This window comes from Balaenoptera musculus, chromosome 12 (assembly GCF_009873245.2).
Source record: "Balaenoptera musculus isolate JJ_BM4_2016_0621 chromosome 12, mBalMus1.pri.v3, whole genome shotgun sequence".
Taxonomy (NCBI): Eukaryota; Metazoa; Chordata; class Mammalia; order Artiodactyla; family Balaenopteridae; genus Balaenoptera; species Balaenoptera musculus.
This window is the reverse complement of record NC_045796.1, coordinates 28,709,154-28,725,904: the sequence shown is the minus strand read 5'-3', so window position 1 is coordinate 28,725,904 and position 16,751 is coordinate 28,709,154. Positions and strand designations below refer to the sequence as shown.

The 16,751-nt window shown below is 39.0% G+C and overlaps 1 protein-coding gene across 7 annotated transcripts in view; it reads right to left on the bottom strand.

The window, feature by feature from the left end:
* AHI1 (Abelson helper integration site 1) overlaps positions 1–16,751 on the bottom strand; it is a 207,068-nt gene that overhangs the window by 40,475 nt on the left and 149,842 nt on the right. For 6 of the 7 annotated variants that reach the window (XR_005022196.1, XM_036871906.1, XM_036871905.1 and 3 more), the window contains 2 exons: positions 15,795–15,957; positions 12,304–12,404 (listed from right to left, as the gene is read on the bottom strand). The exons of the other annotated variant lie outside the window; for it this stretch is intronic. Coding sequence is in view for 5 of the 6 variants with exons in the window: in XM_036871906.1 (XP_036727801.1) it covers positions 12,304–12,404; positions 15,795–15,957 (264 nt within the window). In the remaining variant the exon portion in view is untranslated. The remainder of the gene's footprint in view (positions 1–12,303; positions 12,405–15,794; positions 15,958–16,751) is intronic. 7 annotated transcript variants of the gene reach the window in all.

Genomic DNA, 16,751 nt, shown 5'->3' with positions numbered 1-16,751 from the left:
AATGGGAAAATGAAAGCAAAGTTTCCTTAACAAGATCTTAAAATAAGAATTGTAATTTAAGGAAAAACACACATATTCATATGGGTATAAAATATTATATATTATATATATTTCTACTAAAATAGAGCAGTAGTTCTCAACTGTGGGGTGTGGGTGGGGTCCTTTTGGCCCCCAGGGGAAATTTGGCAATGTCTGGAAGACATTTTTGATTGTCACAACCGGAGAGGGTTAGTGCTTCTGGCATCTAGTGGGTAGAGGCCTGGGAGGCTGCTAAACATCCTACAATACACAACATATTCCCCCTCAACAAAGAATTATCAAGCCCCAAATGCCAATAGTGCCAAGTCTGAGAAACCCTGGAGTGCCTGACAAAACAAGAGGACAGCAGAGTTAGGGTATCAGAGAACTTATGAAGAAAGGTCATGCTGATTGTCAAGTCAGAAGACAGGGGGACTGATAACAATCAATTCTGCCACTACCTAAAGGGCAATTTATGACTAGGAATGACTGGTGGGAAGCTTTCCCAATAACATGCTTCACATTTTAGGTTTGTAATAGATCATAAGAGGGATGTTACTGATATTTAGGTTAACTTTTGCAAATATCATCATGGAGAGCAAACACTGCATTATTCTATCAAACGGCCCTTGAAGTCACTGTTGGAGAGAGTATGGGCCAAGGGGAACGTTGGCTTGACCCTGTACAGCATCACTTATTTTATACTTTCACGTATCTCATCGTTCAAAGATTAGAATCCAAACTTGCCTTCTCAGAGTCATGAAGGAGTCCTACAAATACTTATCAATGGTTTATTGAAACAGTTATCAAGTCTTTATTGAGAATTTATATTATTCTCTAAACTGAGTTTTCATGGAAGATTTGTGTAAGAAAATGAGACGTGATGGAGGATGGGCTCAGAGACTCAAACCAGCTGAATAATCAGAGGGTTGCTAAACTGGAAAACAACTTTGCCCTTATGTTATTCTGTACAAATCTTAAGTAATGCGAGTTAGGAAGACATCAAGAAAGTGAAACATTCCCCAAACCTAGTTTTGGGGTAGAGACTATGGGGGGATTATCTCACAATCTCACAGTCCCTTTATTTCAGAACCACTGGCAATGATCTAGGTCCTGCTCCCAGGAGAGATAAAGTGAGAAGACAAGCAGTTTGTGGGGTCTCACTCTGTTGAGGGTGAGAGGGTCCTGGAAACATGGAGGGGAATTGCCCAAAGTAGCAAGAAATGTAGCTGCGGGGGAAGAGACAAAGCACAGGCTGAGGTACACTTGGCATGGACAATGGCTGAGGCAACGGTGTAAGAGCAGAATGAGTAGTAAAACTCGTTACCAGACCTTTGATAGAGTCAAAACCTTATGGGTTCCTTGCAGGGCAGGAGAGATTCTGGAGGCTTTTAGAGTTCCTCCGTGTAGAATGTTTAGGGACTTTACTGTTGGGAGTGGAATCTGTGCGTGTGAGGTGACTCACACTGGCTTTGCTGTCGTATCATCGGGGTCCCACTCACTCTCTAGACTAAAAGATAGTTTTCAAATGTAAATAACGTTTTTTTTTTTGAAATTAACATTTTTCCTCAAAATATTTATAAATTACTGAGCCAAATTATGGAGAAAAAAGAAATATGTATCAGTGTCGTCTGCACTGAGGGACACCAATAAGCACTTTAGCTTTAATTTACTTGTAAGTTAAAATATTGCCTTAGTTCTCTTCAGATAAAGAAAGAAAACTTCACATATTCCTGGAATTTTAAAGTGAATCCAAGCATATATTAATTTTTATCTATTTAACATAACAAATTAGAGATTAAATCAACTGTATTTTCTTTGATAAATGAATTACTAAAGTAAAAAATATATAAATTGATTTTATTCTTTAGCATTAGGAAGAAGGCAATAATAATTATGATTGTATTCAATGATTTAGTGCACATGAACTTTTTAGGTAGTTGGAAAATCTGCTACCACTGTCTATTATAAATTTACTGTTGGACTTAACACAGTAATAAAATCATATAATTCCTGTGGTTAGGAATAATTCAGATGCACTCCTGGTACATGGAGAAGTAAATGGGAAAATTTTTTTTCTATATGAAGTGATTTTTGAAAATAGTGATATACAGCACAATTAATCCAGGCTTCAATAAACTGTCTACTTTTGGGATGAAGAGGGTAAATAAATATTAGATGTTTTTTAGAATAAGGCAGACATATGCACACTGAAGGCAACTTATTCACTGCCTACTGTCTTCTTGATAGGTTGACAGAATTATCAATGTAAAATTTTGTGTGCATGTGTTTGGCTGGAAGAGGAACTACAATGGAGTTATCTGATGCTTTGGGGTTCTCTGTTCTTGTTTTGGACTAGACAAGAAAACAGCTGTTTCTGAATACAACTGGAGTATGCAGTTTAGTTAGGAAGCCAGCTCTTTTGAATTAACCCAGCCTGCTCTTACTGACTTTATATGCTAAGCAAAATACTGAAAATAACTATAACACTTTTCTCAAATGAAGAGATGAGCTATAATGGATATTTTAATAACTATCTTGGAATAGAAAAACTAATAACTATTATTCATTTAATGAGTTTTTAGAGAAAGACATAAATAAAACATCACAGTTAATTTCTTCACATTCACAGAAATAATCTAACATTCTTGTGCGTAATTATTACTATACACCTGGCATTTATACAAAAACATAATTGGTTGTGTTAACACTGAAAAATTTACTGAAGGTAGAAAGTACTCTTCTACCATGGGTTTCATTTTTTAGAAATTAAAAAAAGAAGAAAACCAAGCATTTTCAGAAACTTTAAAAAAACCTGGGCATTTTAGGTATTAAGAAAAAGACAATAGGGCATTTCAGTACCTTGAAAGTATGAAAAGAATAGAATTGTCTGTGCTAATAAGAACAGATATCCAACATATACAAAAATAAACTCATAATGAATTAAAGACTTAAAGGTAAGCCTTGAAACCATAAAACGCCTGGAAGAGAACATAGGCAGTAAACACTTTGACATGGGTCTTAGCAATATTTTTTGGATCTGTCTTCTCAGGCAACAAAAACAATAATTAACAAATGGTACTACATCTCACTAAAAAGCTTTTGCACAGTGAAGGAAACCATTAACAAAATGAAAAGGCAACCTACTGAAATGGAGTAGATAATTTGCAAGTGATATATCTGATAGGGGTTAATATTCAAAATAATGTATGCAGCTTAATATCTAACAAACAATCCAACTGAAAAATGGGCAGAGGATCTTCACAGACATATTTTCAAAGAAAACATACAGATGACCAACAGGTACATGAAAAGATACTCAACATCAGTAATCATCAGGAAAATGCAAATCAAAATCATAATGAGATATCACCTCACACCTGTCAGAATGGCTATCCTCAAAAAGACCAAAAATAACAAGCGTTGGCAAGGATGTGAAGAAAAGGGAACATTTATGCACTGTTGGTGGGAATGTAAATTTGTACAGCCACTGTGGAAAACCAGTATGGAGGTTCCTTAAAAAATTAAAAATAGAACTACCATATAATGCAGCAATTCCACTTTTGGGTATTTACCCGAAGAAAACACAAATTCGAAAAGACGTATGCACCCCTATGTTCACTGCAGCGTTATTTACAATAGCCAAGATACGAATCAAGCTAAGTGTCCATATTGATAGATGAATGGTTAAAGATGATGTGGTATATATACAATGGACTATTACCCAGCCATAAAAAAACAAATGTTGCCATTTGTGAAAACATGGATGGATCTAGAGGGTATTATGCTAAGTGAAATAAGTCAGACAGAGAAAGAGAAATATCCTATGATTTCACTTACATGTGGAATCTAAAAAACAAATGAACAAACAAAACGAACCAAAAACAGACTCATAGATACAGAGAACAAACTGGTGATTGCCAGTGGGGAGGGGAATGAGGGATTAGGCGAAATAGGTGAAGGGGATTAAGAGGTACAAACTTCCAGTTATGAAATAAATAAGTTACAGGGATGTAATATACAGCATAAGAAATACAGTCAACAACACTGTAATAATTTTGTATAGTGACAGATGGTTACTAGATTTACTGTGGTGATCATAATGTATTTAAATGCTGAATCACTATGTTGCACACCTGAAACTAATATTGTATGTCAACTATACTTCAAAAGATTAAAAAAAGATGTCCAAGATATATTGGTGAAATAAAAGTATTAAGTATGATCATAGTTTCATCAAAACAAAGAACAGACATGAATAGACATGTATGTATACATATGCAGACAACATTTTTAACAGGATATGCAAGAAACAGAGTAAACATGAATATTAGCAGGACAGAGGAGTTTTATTTTTCATTTACACAATTCTTTATTGTTTGGATTTTTAAAACTATGAGTTTTAAAATATATAAAAGTAATATAAAAGTATATAAAATATAAAAAAGTATAATATATAAAAGTAATATAAAAGTATATTACTTTTACCTAGAGAAATGGAAATAAAAACAAAAATAAACAAGTGGGACCTAATGAAACTTAAAAGCTTTTGCACAGCAAAGGACACCATAAACAAGATGAAAAGACAACCCTCAGAATGGGACAAAATATTTGCAAATGAAGCCACTGACAAAGGATTAATCTTCAAAATTTACAAGCAGCTCATGCAGCTCAATATCAAAAAACCAAACAACCCAATCCGAAAATGGGCAGAAGACCTAAACAGACATTTCTCCAAAGAAGATATACAGATTGCCAACAAACACATGAAAGAATGGTCAACATCATTAATCATTAGAGAAATGCAAATCAAAACTACAATGAGGTATCACCTCACACCAGTCAGAATGGCCATCATCCAAAAAATCTACGAACACTAAATGCTGGAGAGGGTGTGGAGAAAAGGGAACCCTCTTGCACTGTTGGTGGGAATGTAAACTGATACAGCCACTATGGAGAACAGTATGGAGGTTCCTTCAAAAACTAAAAATAGAACTACCATACGACCCAGCAATCCCACTCCTGTGCATATACCCTGAGAAAAGCATAATTCAAAAAGAGTCATGTACCACAATGTACACTGCAGCTCTATCTACAATAGCCAGGACATGGAAGCAACCTAAGTGTCCATCGACAGATGAATGGATAAAGAAGATGTGGCACATATATACAATGGAATATTACTCAGCCATAAAAAGAAACGAAATTGAGTGATTTGTAGTGAGGTGGATGGACCTAGAGACTGTCATACAGAGTGAAGTAAGTCAGAAAGAGAAAAACAAAGACCGTGTGCTAACCCATATATATGGAATCTAAAAAAAAAAAAAAAAAAAAAGGTTCTTTAGAACCTAGGGGCAGGACAGGAATAAAGACGCAGATGTAGAGAATGGACTTGAGGACACAGGAGGGGGAAGGGTAAGCTGGGACGAAGTGAGAGAGTGGCATGGACATATATACACTACCAAATATAAAATAGATAGCTAGTGGGAAGCAGCAGCATAGCACAGGGAGATCAGCTCTGTGCTTTGTGTCCATCTAGAGGGCTGGGATAGGGAGGGTTGGAGGGAGACGCAAGAGGGAGGAGATATGGGGATATACGTAAATGTATAGCTGATTCACTTTGTTACAAAGCAGAAACTAACACACCATTGTCAACCAATTATACTCCAATGAAGGAAAAAAAAAGTATATTACTTTTATAGTGTAAATCCTCAAATTAATTAAAATTTTTATACAAGGAACTTTAACGACAATTTTCCTCCCCAAATAGATGAATGCTACAGATTAATGCTTAGGCTATCAAAAATAAAGAGCCTAAAAAAGAAATGGTCCACGATACAAACACAAATAAACTAAGACTGTCAGCACTTCTTTTTTCCCAAACCTTCTGAGTTTCTTTCCTCCCTGGTAGCAGCAATATTCTTCCTTTTATGAGATGCAAATTTACAGCACACTGTGATAAACATGTTCTGGAATGAGCTTGAGGAAAATGTTCTCCTATACCCTTGGGGTACAGGTTAATTTGTCTGGGGATTCTCTAGCCAATTGTGGAGAGTAACGAACAAGGCCCGTCCCCTCCTCTTGCAGTGGAGAAGCCAAATGCTGCCATCACCCGCTAACACTTCAATGACCCAGACGAAATGTTAGAAGGTACCTGGTACATTTAGCAACAGAACAGGTGTGTCCCACTTGGAAGGACTTAGAAGATTCAGCAGCTGCCAAAAGGTATAATTTTACTTCTTATTCTATAGTTTGAATAGAAATAATTTAAAAAAGAAAAAAAAAACTACTGAGGAGGTTTCTTTCCTTTTTTCCTTAAGAAGTATAGATAATACAATTCTAAAGACTTCCACATGAAGAAAGGGTACAATGAAACAAACATAAAACACGGACGTAAAAAAGCAAAACGTGGCTGGCTGTGCAGGTAACAGCTGTCTGCCTGTGTCGCTGACTAGGTGGTAGAGGAAAAAGGGCACCAGCCTGAGAGCATGGAGGCCGAGCTCCAACCAGGAGGGTCATTCTGAACAAACCCCTTATAACCTTCCTGGATCTACCTTGATTTCCTCATCTACAAAGTGAAGGAGTTGACTAGAATCACCAGTGTTGATCTCTAAGGTTCCTTCCATGTCATCAGTTCTATAATTCTACGAACTTAGGACCCACCCCTCCCACGCCCGAATTCTAGTCACTTATCACAGATCATTTTTCATGCCCTTCTTTTTTTTACAAAAAAAAAAAACATATATGATAATAAAAATAAAACTTGTACATGAAATTAAACATCTGATAGAATTTGTGGTAGGCTTATAAGGCAGGATCTTGATAAAAATCAAACCATAACATATTCTGATAAAGAAACTAAACTGAAGAAATACAACTATGCCAGGTGCTAAGGAAGTCCAGTTACACATTTCTCAAGGGCTGGCTGTTTGTGTCATGACTCACAGTGTACCCAAGGCATTTTGGTTACCTGGGATGACATTAACGTTTCCCAGGGACTTCTTACCTACATGTAGGTCATTCTTTACACTTTCTCCCACAGGGAAGTAAAACACTGTCTAACTATACATGTGGCACATTCCACATGTAAAGATAAATACATATATGTAAGATTCTATTTTAACACATGGATTCAGATAAAGCAGATCAAATCATGTTCTTCAACAAAAGAAGTCTTTGCGTCTTAAACCTTAAAGCCTTATTCGAGCTCCATCTTCTCCATGAGAACTTTTCTACTTCCTTCCCTAAATGTATTCTTATCCTCTGCAACTTCCTTGCTTTACCTATTTTATGTTTTTAAATGTTTTACTTGCATATCTACAAGTTCTTTGAGATCTATTAGAATTAGGGTTTGGGCAGCAGTGGGATAGCCTGAAGCAGACCTCAAGGGTCAAGTTGGATATCTGAAGAATTGTCTGTTGGGATATGAATATAAAGATCTATTTCAAGCATGGAGATCAGTCTGTGAGAAGAAAAGGCACAGAGAATTAAAAAATCAATTACAGTCTAAACTAAGACTATGATGTCTAATCATAAGACTATGATGCAGCGAGTTCTGCTAAGTAGAGCAGTGGCACAGGCAGTGAGAACTGGGGAGTCTTAGAAGCAGGTAAGAGGTTTCCATCCATAGGAACACAGGCATGTCAGGAAGAGGCAGCCAGAAAGACACTGACAGAGTTCCTTATATCTCCTCTGGCTGCGGCAGAATTAGCTCAAGGCTGTTAGACAGGAACATACAAAGTTGGGGGGTAGGTAACCCTAATTTCAAAGGTCAGCATGACGCAGAGTTGGGAATACCAGTAAGCCAGTAAGCCACTACAAGTAAAGGTTGTGTCTTTCATAGCATCTCACACAGTACCTGACATAGACTACAAATCTTGTTAGCTGTCACAATGACTCTATGCCGATGTTATAAATGTTTTCATTGCATTATATGTCTTTAGGTTAAATTTATATTAGCATCTTCCTAAATTCTTAAATCTGGTGAATTCCAAACAATGGATACTATTACACATGTGACGTTTGCCCACGGCGAAATTTCATGCCAGTCCTTTCAACTGTATCCCTTGTAGTCCCATACTGTTATAGGCAACCATCACCATAAATCCTTGCTGGATTTGAAACTGGAGTTTACCAAGAATTGTTTTTGTTTCAGTTCTTTGCAGCATAAACTGTTCATTCACACATAACCCAACCGTGAACCACGGGGGCTGGAATTAATACTGGCCTCCTCTTAGCTCTCCGCTGCTGATTTTAGGCTATTATACTTTAACAGTACTCCTCCTTAGGTGCCTTGACGTTGGCTATAACACCCTCTATTTATCTTTGCAGCTGTTACCTTTGGACCTTGTGGTCACTCTAACACAATGGTTCTCAATGCTGGCTGTACATTACAATCACCTGGAAAGCTTTTGCAATCTACCCATGCCAAGGTCCCATTCCAGCCCACTTAAATCAATTTGTGGGTGTGGAGACAGGCATTTATTTATTTATTTTTAAAAATTTCTCATGTGACTTCAATGTGAAGCCAAGGTTGAGACATCTGCTCTAACAAGAATTAAGAACTTCAGCTCCTGGTTCACCTGTGTCCTCTTCATCCCAACTCTTGCAACCATCCTCGAATTTTAATGTCCAAGAGAACAACCTGCCCGATACTCTGGGTCCTAATTCCTTGACAAGCTCAATTCTAATAACACGTCCTTTGATTTCACTCCAGCTCTTATACACAACTCTGTGGATTTACCATAACTTTGGGCTGCTTGACATCTGATACATAATATTAAATAAGCGAAAGAATTTCTGGTTTTACAGAAAAATTTTTTTTTTTTGGAACCAAGCAAATAAACCACTTTATTTTCAGCTAGTGGGAGAAAAACCTGGAATTACAGGAGAGCTCCCATTGCAGCAGTTCACACCGTCGTGAAAAGTTGGCTTACAAAGTCATTTAATGAGTTCCTGCCTTCTTGATCTGCATAGTACATTGGTATCTTCTCCACAGACGGGAAGGTAATCATGGCTCCTCTTCTCCAAAAAATTAGGTTTAAGTTAATGGTATGACTTAAGGAGCTCAAGCCCGTCTAGCTTTATCTGGCTTTACAGGCCGGAGCTCCAATTTGTTAACTGCTTTCCTGTTTGACACTTTCCTGCTGCCACTGGGGCGTGGGTGGCTTGCTGCAGCCTTGCAGAGAACCCTGCTGTCTAAGTCTGCCGGTCTTCTCCCGATTGCACGTCCTTTCCGGTCCGGGTGACCCTCCATGGTGTGTCACTCCAGTGACTGTCTGACCAGTGCTACTGAGCCTCTCATCCTCTTCTTCCCCATCACCACCCCCGCCCCCCCCAACAGCTCCAGTTATGCATCCGACTAAATCTGCCTTCTCCACTGCTAGGCCCTAGATGCTAAGCGCTACTGAGGAAAAACCCAACTGCACATTCAATCCAGAATGACATCACCTGGATTTTTATGGCATCCAAATAGCAGCTCCCAGAACTACTCAGAAATCTCCTTATATGTCCGCCATGAGCCCCTGCTCCTGCTGTCCTTACAGGTATTCTAACAGTCACTACTCTTCTTCCTATCTCACTCCTCTGACCCTCACATTTGAAGTGGACCTTCCTTTCAGTTTTGGAGAACATGAAGATATCCTCAATTTCGAGACTTCCACGCTATCAACTTACCTGCATCCTCTTCCACATTTACCTGTCTCAGCGTGGGGGTGAGGCTCTATGCTCAACACAGCCAGACAATCGAATCCTTCGCTGAGGGGGCTGTCCTGGGCATTCTAGGATGTTTAGCAACATCTGTGACCTCTACCCATTAGATGCCAGTAGTACCCCTCTCCTTGCAGGTATTTGCAAAAATTTCTCCAGGCATTGTCAAATGTCTCCTGCACGACAAAGTCACCCTCAGTGGAGAACCACTGCTCTAAGCCAAGACTAATCTATCAACCTGTCTTCCCAATAAAAACCTCCTGCTTTCTCTAAGATCCATGTGTGCTTTCTTTATCTACCTTCAACCTGAACCTGTCCTACTGGCTTTGACTCCTTAGGGTATCATTTTATGTCATTCCAATATTTAAAAAGTCATTCCTGGAACCAGGTCTCCCTCCAGCCACTGCTTGACTTTTTTTTTTTTTTTTCCTTCAAGTGAAGAGGCTCTGGGAATGACTTCCACGAGTTCACTTGCTGAGGCCCATTCTACTCTTCGATCCTTCTCATACTAGTATGAATCCATGACACTAGTGCAAAGGTGCCAGGATCCTCCTGATGACCACATGCTGGGACCCTAACTAACTGCCTGTTTCTGACACTCCTGACTGTACCCTCCTTGAACCTCTGTTTTCCCCTGGCTTCCAGGCCACTTCTTTCCTTCCCCTTTGATTACTCTTTCTTAATCTTCTTCCCTTCACCTGACTGTCCCTTAGACATTGAATACCAGTAAGTGTTCAACTGGGATTCTGTCCTTGGCCGCCTCCTCTCAGAACTCTTTCTCCTGTGCTATCTCCTTCATTACAAGCTTCAACTTTCCCGATATAATACAATGGATACATTAGCTCCTCCCATTTTATTCTGAAGCCCTATGTTCTCTCAAATTCCAATCCTGAATTTCTGGCCCCCTAGTGAATATTTCTACCTGGGAGCCCTACAGACACCACTAACAAATCAAGATATCTAAAACAACTTATCACATCCTCCTCCCACCATTCCCTGTCTCTATCTCCCCAAATCTTCCTTGCTCTTTTATTATTTCTGTGGTACCATATCCATGCAGTTGTATAATAAAGTCAGGGCCCTTAGCACAAGCCTAGATTCCAACTTCACTAATTGCATACAATCAATCACAAAATCCTGTCAATTTTACCTTATGACCCCTATCCTCTACATCTGCACTAGTTCAGGCTTTTGTATTTTATTTCAATGGATTCCTAACCAATTTCCCTGCCCCAGGTCTCAGCTACCTCTAACTCAACCACTGTGCTACCACTAGAATGGTATTTTCATCCTCTAAATCTGTACATGTCACTCCCCAGGTTACCATCTCCACGGATCCCCTCTCTCTGAAGGCTACAGTCTAAGCATCTGAGCAGAGCACACTAGGCCTGGGTCCTGTATTTCTCTTATCCTTCTTTCCATCAGACCCCATGCTCCCCAAACACAACCATCCTATACCACACCTTACTCAAGTTATTCCCTTTGCTAGAATGTTTTTTCCTATGATCATTTACCTAACACATACTTTTTCATCCTATAAGCCTCAGCTCAAGCCTGACCTCCTCTGGGAACTCTTCCTGGACTCCCCAGGGAAGATTTAGAGTGTTTCTTCCTGTGTGTGTCCAAAGCATCATGCACAGATCTTCATGACAGTTCCTACCATAGTCTGCTGGAATCACCTGCTTGTAGGAGTCTCACCTACCAGCCTGTAGGCTCCTCAAGGGCAGGTGCATTGACTATTCAGTCTTGTTTCAGTGAGGACTAATAGTGTGCTTAGCATGGAAGTAAGAACTCAACAAATACAGAATGAATGGCAGGATGATACATGACAGGTTCAACTGTCAAAAAACTCTATCACGACATGGTATTTGTTAAAATATATATATATATATACATGCCTGCTAGTTCATGGAGTCAAAAAGAACTGAAGTTATTCAGTCTAAGGCAAGAGCTAATGTCACATAATAAAATAAGTTAAATAAGGTAATATATATGGTGGTACAGTGCTTATAAACTTTTCTACCAAAGCACTACCAACATCAGAATTCTGCCTGATATCCTTGAGGGAACTGATGGCACAGGGTGAAAAAACATGACATTTCTCTGGCTAATAATAGATCCGTATTTATTTTAACCTGAAAGCATTTAAAATTACTAGCAAGTAAGAGGAATGATCCAGGAAGACAGGACATCTTTAGTCTATGAGCCCCAGTCATTCTTAGCATAAATGTGGACCCCTCAGGTGGGGCTGAGGACAGTGTCAGTATCACAGTTATAGAAACGTGGAGAGTGGAAATAGCATCACACTTAAAGTCCCAAGTTCTACTTTGGGTTCTCGTCCCATCACTTGGGCTGTGACTTGGGGTCTATTTTAATCTCTCTGAGCCTCCTCAGTTTCCTTATCTGGAAAATGGCTATAATAATATTTGCCTTATATATTTCAAAATGTTGGTGCCAATATTAGAAGAAATAATAATGTAAACAATGAAGGATATAAACATGAAAAATAAAGTAATATTTCATCCAGAGAGAGTGAAAATCAAAGTACATGGAATACATAGTCTTGCAAACATTTACCTTTTGTGGAGCTGAAAAAGCTTTTTCCATTTTGGCTTTTTCCTTAGGGGTTAAAGGAGGGGATCGCTCCTTTACCTCTGGAGGCTGTTCTCGATAGAGTGCTGGAATTGAACAAAGGATTCACGCAATCAAATCGAGGAGCACCGTTCCACGGGGCAAAACAGCAATGGGGGTCAGACAGGAAACTAAACACACTGATATTCACACTGCCTTGGTGTAACAATAAGCTACCCAGAACTTAATGTTAAGGTGATCTGTAGTCTTACACATTCCTTATCCAAAGAACACAACTTATGATTGGCAAGTTTTGATCAGCAGGATTTCAGAAATGCAGAAAGTGTCATTTTCACTTACTATGTATGTGGTCATGCAGATGCTTATTTTATCTTAATAATACACATTTACCAAGAACCTGCTATATGCAAGGTCATCAGCTAGCTACCGCTGGAGGAGATACGAAGATGACCAAAGACAGTCTTTGCTCTCAAGGAGCTTACAATCTGGTCAGAGACAGATATGTTCACAATTAACTGTAATATAAAACAGACTGTGATATTATTCTGAAGAGAGATAATAACAAAGACAAGTTCTGATGTGGGGATAGCAAATGCTTAACGGAAAAAGTGGTAGGTGTGTCAGACTGAAAAATAGGGAAGATTTTGCCAGGCGGAGGTGTGGATAAAGGATAATTTGTGAAGATGGTACGAAACAAGTAAGCACAGGGCTGGGACTATACATGACACAGGACCCACTCAGTGTTGGATCTAAGACGCTTATAAGATTATAATCTATATAATCTTAATCTACTTAATCTACATGTGGTGTTGAATCTAAAAAGTTATGTGGGAATTTTAAAGGGCTAAAAAGGAAATCTGTTTTGGTTAAATGACTTGGGCAACTCTGAATTGAGAGAAAGTGATAAAATACACCTGATCAAAATTCTAAAATTATGAGCTACATTAATGGGCTTTGTGTGTGGGTGCATTTTATCATTGGGTTTCTTTATCTCTTACTGGAAATGTTAGATGTGATTAAGGAAATTGATCAAGTTTTCCTTTCCAGTGGCTTAAGATACAAAGGGAATGTCCTTTGTGATAACAGGGTACCAATGTCTTCTATTGTGTCATTCTCTTAAAGGACATGGCTTTCAATTGAACAGTTGATAGAGATTATGTATGTATGTATAGTATGTACACACACACACACACACACACACATACACACACAGTCCCTTAGATCATTTGCTTTGCATATCTGGCTTCAGATAAAGATAAAGGACAATTTCTCCTACTATTTTCAGAGCGGAATATGCTGCTGACAGTCATTTTTTTCTCTAATGTTAAAACTGGGAAGGTGAGTTTTTGTTAAATTCAGGTAAAAAGTAGGATAAAAGGAGAGGAAAAGAACCCCTGATAAACCGAGAATTCGATCGTATTCTCAGGTTTTCTGAAAAATTTTTGTTTGTTCTGGCTTTTGCAAAAGCTTCTTCAACAAGCAGTGACTGATGCCAAAAGAAACCATTAATTACTCTGGGGTACAACAAGGAGTTATGGCAACTGAAGGATGGCCACCGCCTGAGACACGGAGTTGATTTCTGTACTCGGCCACCAACCGTGGTCACTACAGTATGCTTCAGAAGTCCCACTTTGGTTCTTATGGAAGAAAACCAAATTTTATTGAATCTTTAATCCCCTGTGGAACAAACATCTATAGTCTCTCAATATTTGCAAGCCTAAGAGGTAATTTCTGCAAACTAACTAGATTCTAAAGTTAGCACATAACACCATTTTGCCTGGAAATACACAATCTTTTTATACTGTCAAGTTTCCACTTGTATCTGAAAGAAACAACAGATTGTAACATCTAGTTAAAATGACAGATACACTCCAGAGTGACTAAGACTGTGCAGGCAGCTCTTGATTTAAAAACAGAAGCTACCGCTGCAGAACTCCAGCTGCTGGTCCTGAGAGAAGCCGTCACTGGGAGGGGAGGGAAGCAGCCTGGATATCTGAGATGACCTGGATGTGAGAAGTGCTGAGTTTACGGGAGATGACTGGGAATTAACTTGTCCCCAAATTTCTTCCTTCCACACTGCCTTAACTTCTCTCCAGTCTGCATCCTCCTTTAAACATAAAACTATACCTCAGATAGAGTTTAAGAGCTATTAGTCATTTACCGCTCAGAGAATAAAACCATGGCACAGAGGAAATTAAGAATTTTGTTATGAGAGAGAAAGAAGTGGGTAATTTTCGAGACACTTAGCGCTTTGGAGGGGAGTCTGCTGAAAGCGGCAGATAAGCTGGGGAAGGAACTGCAGTGAGATCTAGAGCTCTTGGGGAGGGAGCCCTGGGAAGGGCCGGGTGCAGACCTGGAAGGTGGCCCAAGAGAAATAATTTTATCTGGGCCTGGCCCAGCATCCAGGATTCATGGAAGAAATTCTTTCTCCTTTTCTTCATCTCTTTTCCCTTCAGAGTTCAGAACTTAGGTTAGAAATCAATCGTATTTTTGTTCAACCATAGTTTGGGTTGAATGGGGTTTCAGAGACTAGCCTGAAAACCAGCTACTACTTATAATAATTACTTTGCAGAAACAAAAGACTTAACAATAAACATTCAAAACGTAGCGTGTTCTCAAGGCTGCCTCTACTATATATTTAAATCGGAACTATACGCTTTTAGTGTTTCTGGAAGAAAGCTTAGAGATGATGGAGCTCAGCTCCCTCGTTCCATGGGAGGAAACGGAGGCATATCAGTATTAGTTGTCAAGTTAGGATTAGCAGTCAGTTCTCCTGGCCGCTGGGCATCATGCTTTTCCTACCACACACCAAGTTAACGGCTGATGGGAAGCGTTCTTCTGAAGAAGCACTACTACACTCCTCTCTTTTCTTCAGTCTTTGAACTCTTTTATTTTCAAACTCTCTGTGTTAGTTTTATTTTCTCCTCTCAAGGCCTGGAAGCAAATCTACAGCTTTCAGAAACTCAGATTTAGAATTTCTTCTCACGCTCCTTTCTTTTTCCTTTCACAAATGAGGGCTTAATTTACTTGAGAATGGAACAATCTATTGCAGTTTTCTTTGAGCAGGTACCAGCTAGGCCTGGGGAAACAAGGTAAAAAGAATGGGAGTTGGGAGCTAGAGGTTCTTAGGTGCCTGTCAACTGAGGAGTCTCTGTGGCAAGAGGAGAGGTGACGTCAGTGTGTGAGCATCAGGTGGCGGGGAAAAGGGGCTGAAGAAGGGTGGTAGCTAGACGGGCAGGTCCCCTGGGATGGGAAGCCCATGAAGCAGATATTCCAATCTCAGAATGTGATAGCTTTTGAGTGTACTAATGCCCCCCTCCCCTTTTATTTTTTTGCAGCATGAGAATGAAGAGCAATACCCATCGGTAAATGTATGCAAAAGTAACAAGACAGCAAGTTAAAGCGTAGAAAATGATAAAATCTTGGACTATCAGTTATACCATATTAGTAAACCAGGAAGGGAGCATAAAACTTACTTTCACTAGCCACATGATTAGCTGGAAAATAACCATCCTGCCCCTTTCCTCTGCTGCCATACCACCAGTCTTCATTATCTTTGAAAAACACTCGGATAATGTCTCCGCGATGGATGGTTAGTTCATCTGATCGATTCGCTGTGTAGTCATAAAGGGCCACTACCTAAGAGAGAGATAAGACCACCACAGCTTTATCACAACTGTACCACAGAGAAAACCCCCAACATTCACTTCCTCTTGCAGAAGAGCAGCTGAAACCAAAGCAGTACTTTGGTGAGTCTGAGGCTGTCTCAAGGTTTGCTAATGGGATCAGGGGCGGTGGGAACACAGCAGGAGAAGCAAGATAAAAGACTGTGGGATTGAGAAATGGTTAAGATCATTCAATACACTAAGATTAGCTTCAAAATAGCAGATGTTAATTTTTTTTAAAGTAAATTACTTGTGAGGCAAATAAAAAAAAGCTCACACATCATTCACTTTCTTAGAATTGTTTCATTCTACCTTTGGTCCCATTCCCTGTGCTAAGCAGACGCATCTGAAAAAAAAAAAAATTCTCCAGAACGTCGACACTTTTACAAAAAGGAAAAATTCAATGGAACAACCAGTTTACATAATTTCATTGTGATCACTTGGGTTTATTGTTAATGTCTCTTTTTGAGATGTATTTCTATACAAATACCATTTTTGGGGTGTTTTATATGAATAATCTAAATCTTCCCCTACCTTTAAAAATACCTTTATAAGCTTATACAAATTTAAGAGGAAAAACCCTTCTATGAGAATCCTCTTTCTCTGTTTTGTTACAGTAGTGACTATATATATTTTTTCTTTTGAAAAAACAAATTCAAAATGAATGGCTGCACAGGAATCTACAAATCCCTTACAGCAGTTACAAGAAGGAAGCAGACCTCAACCCATTTTAGACGTGATGCAGTGTATAAAGTAGGACATAATACA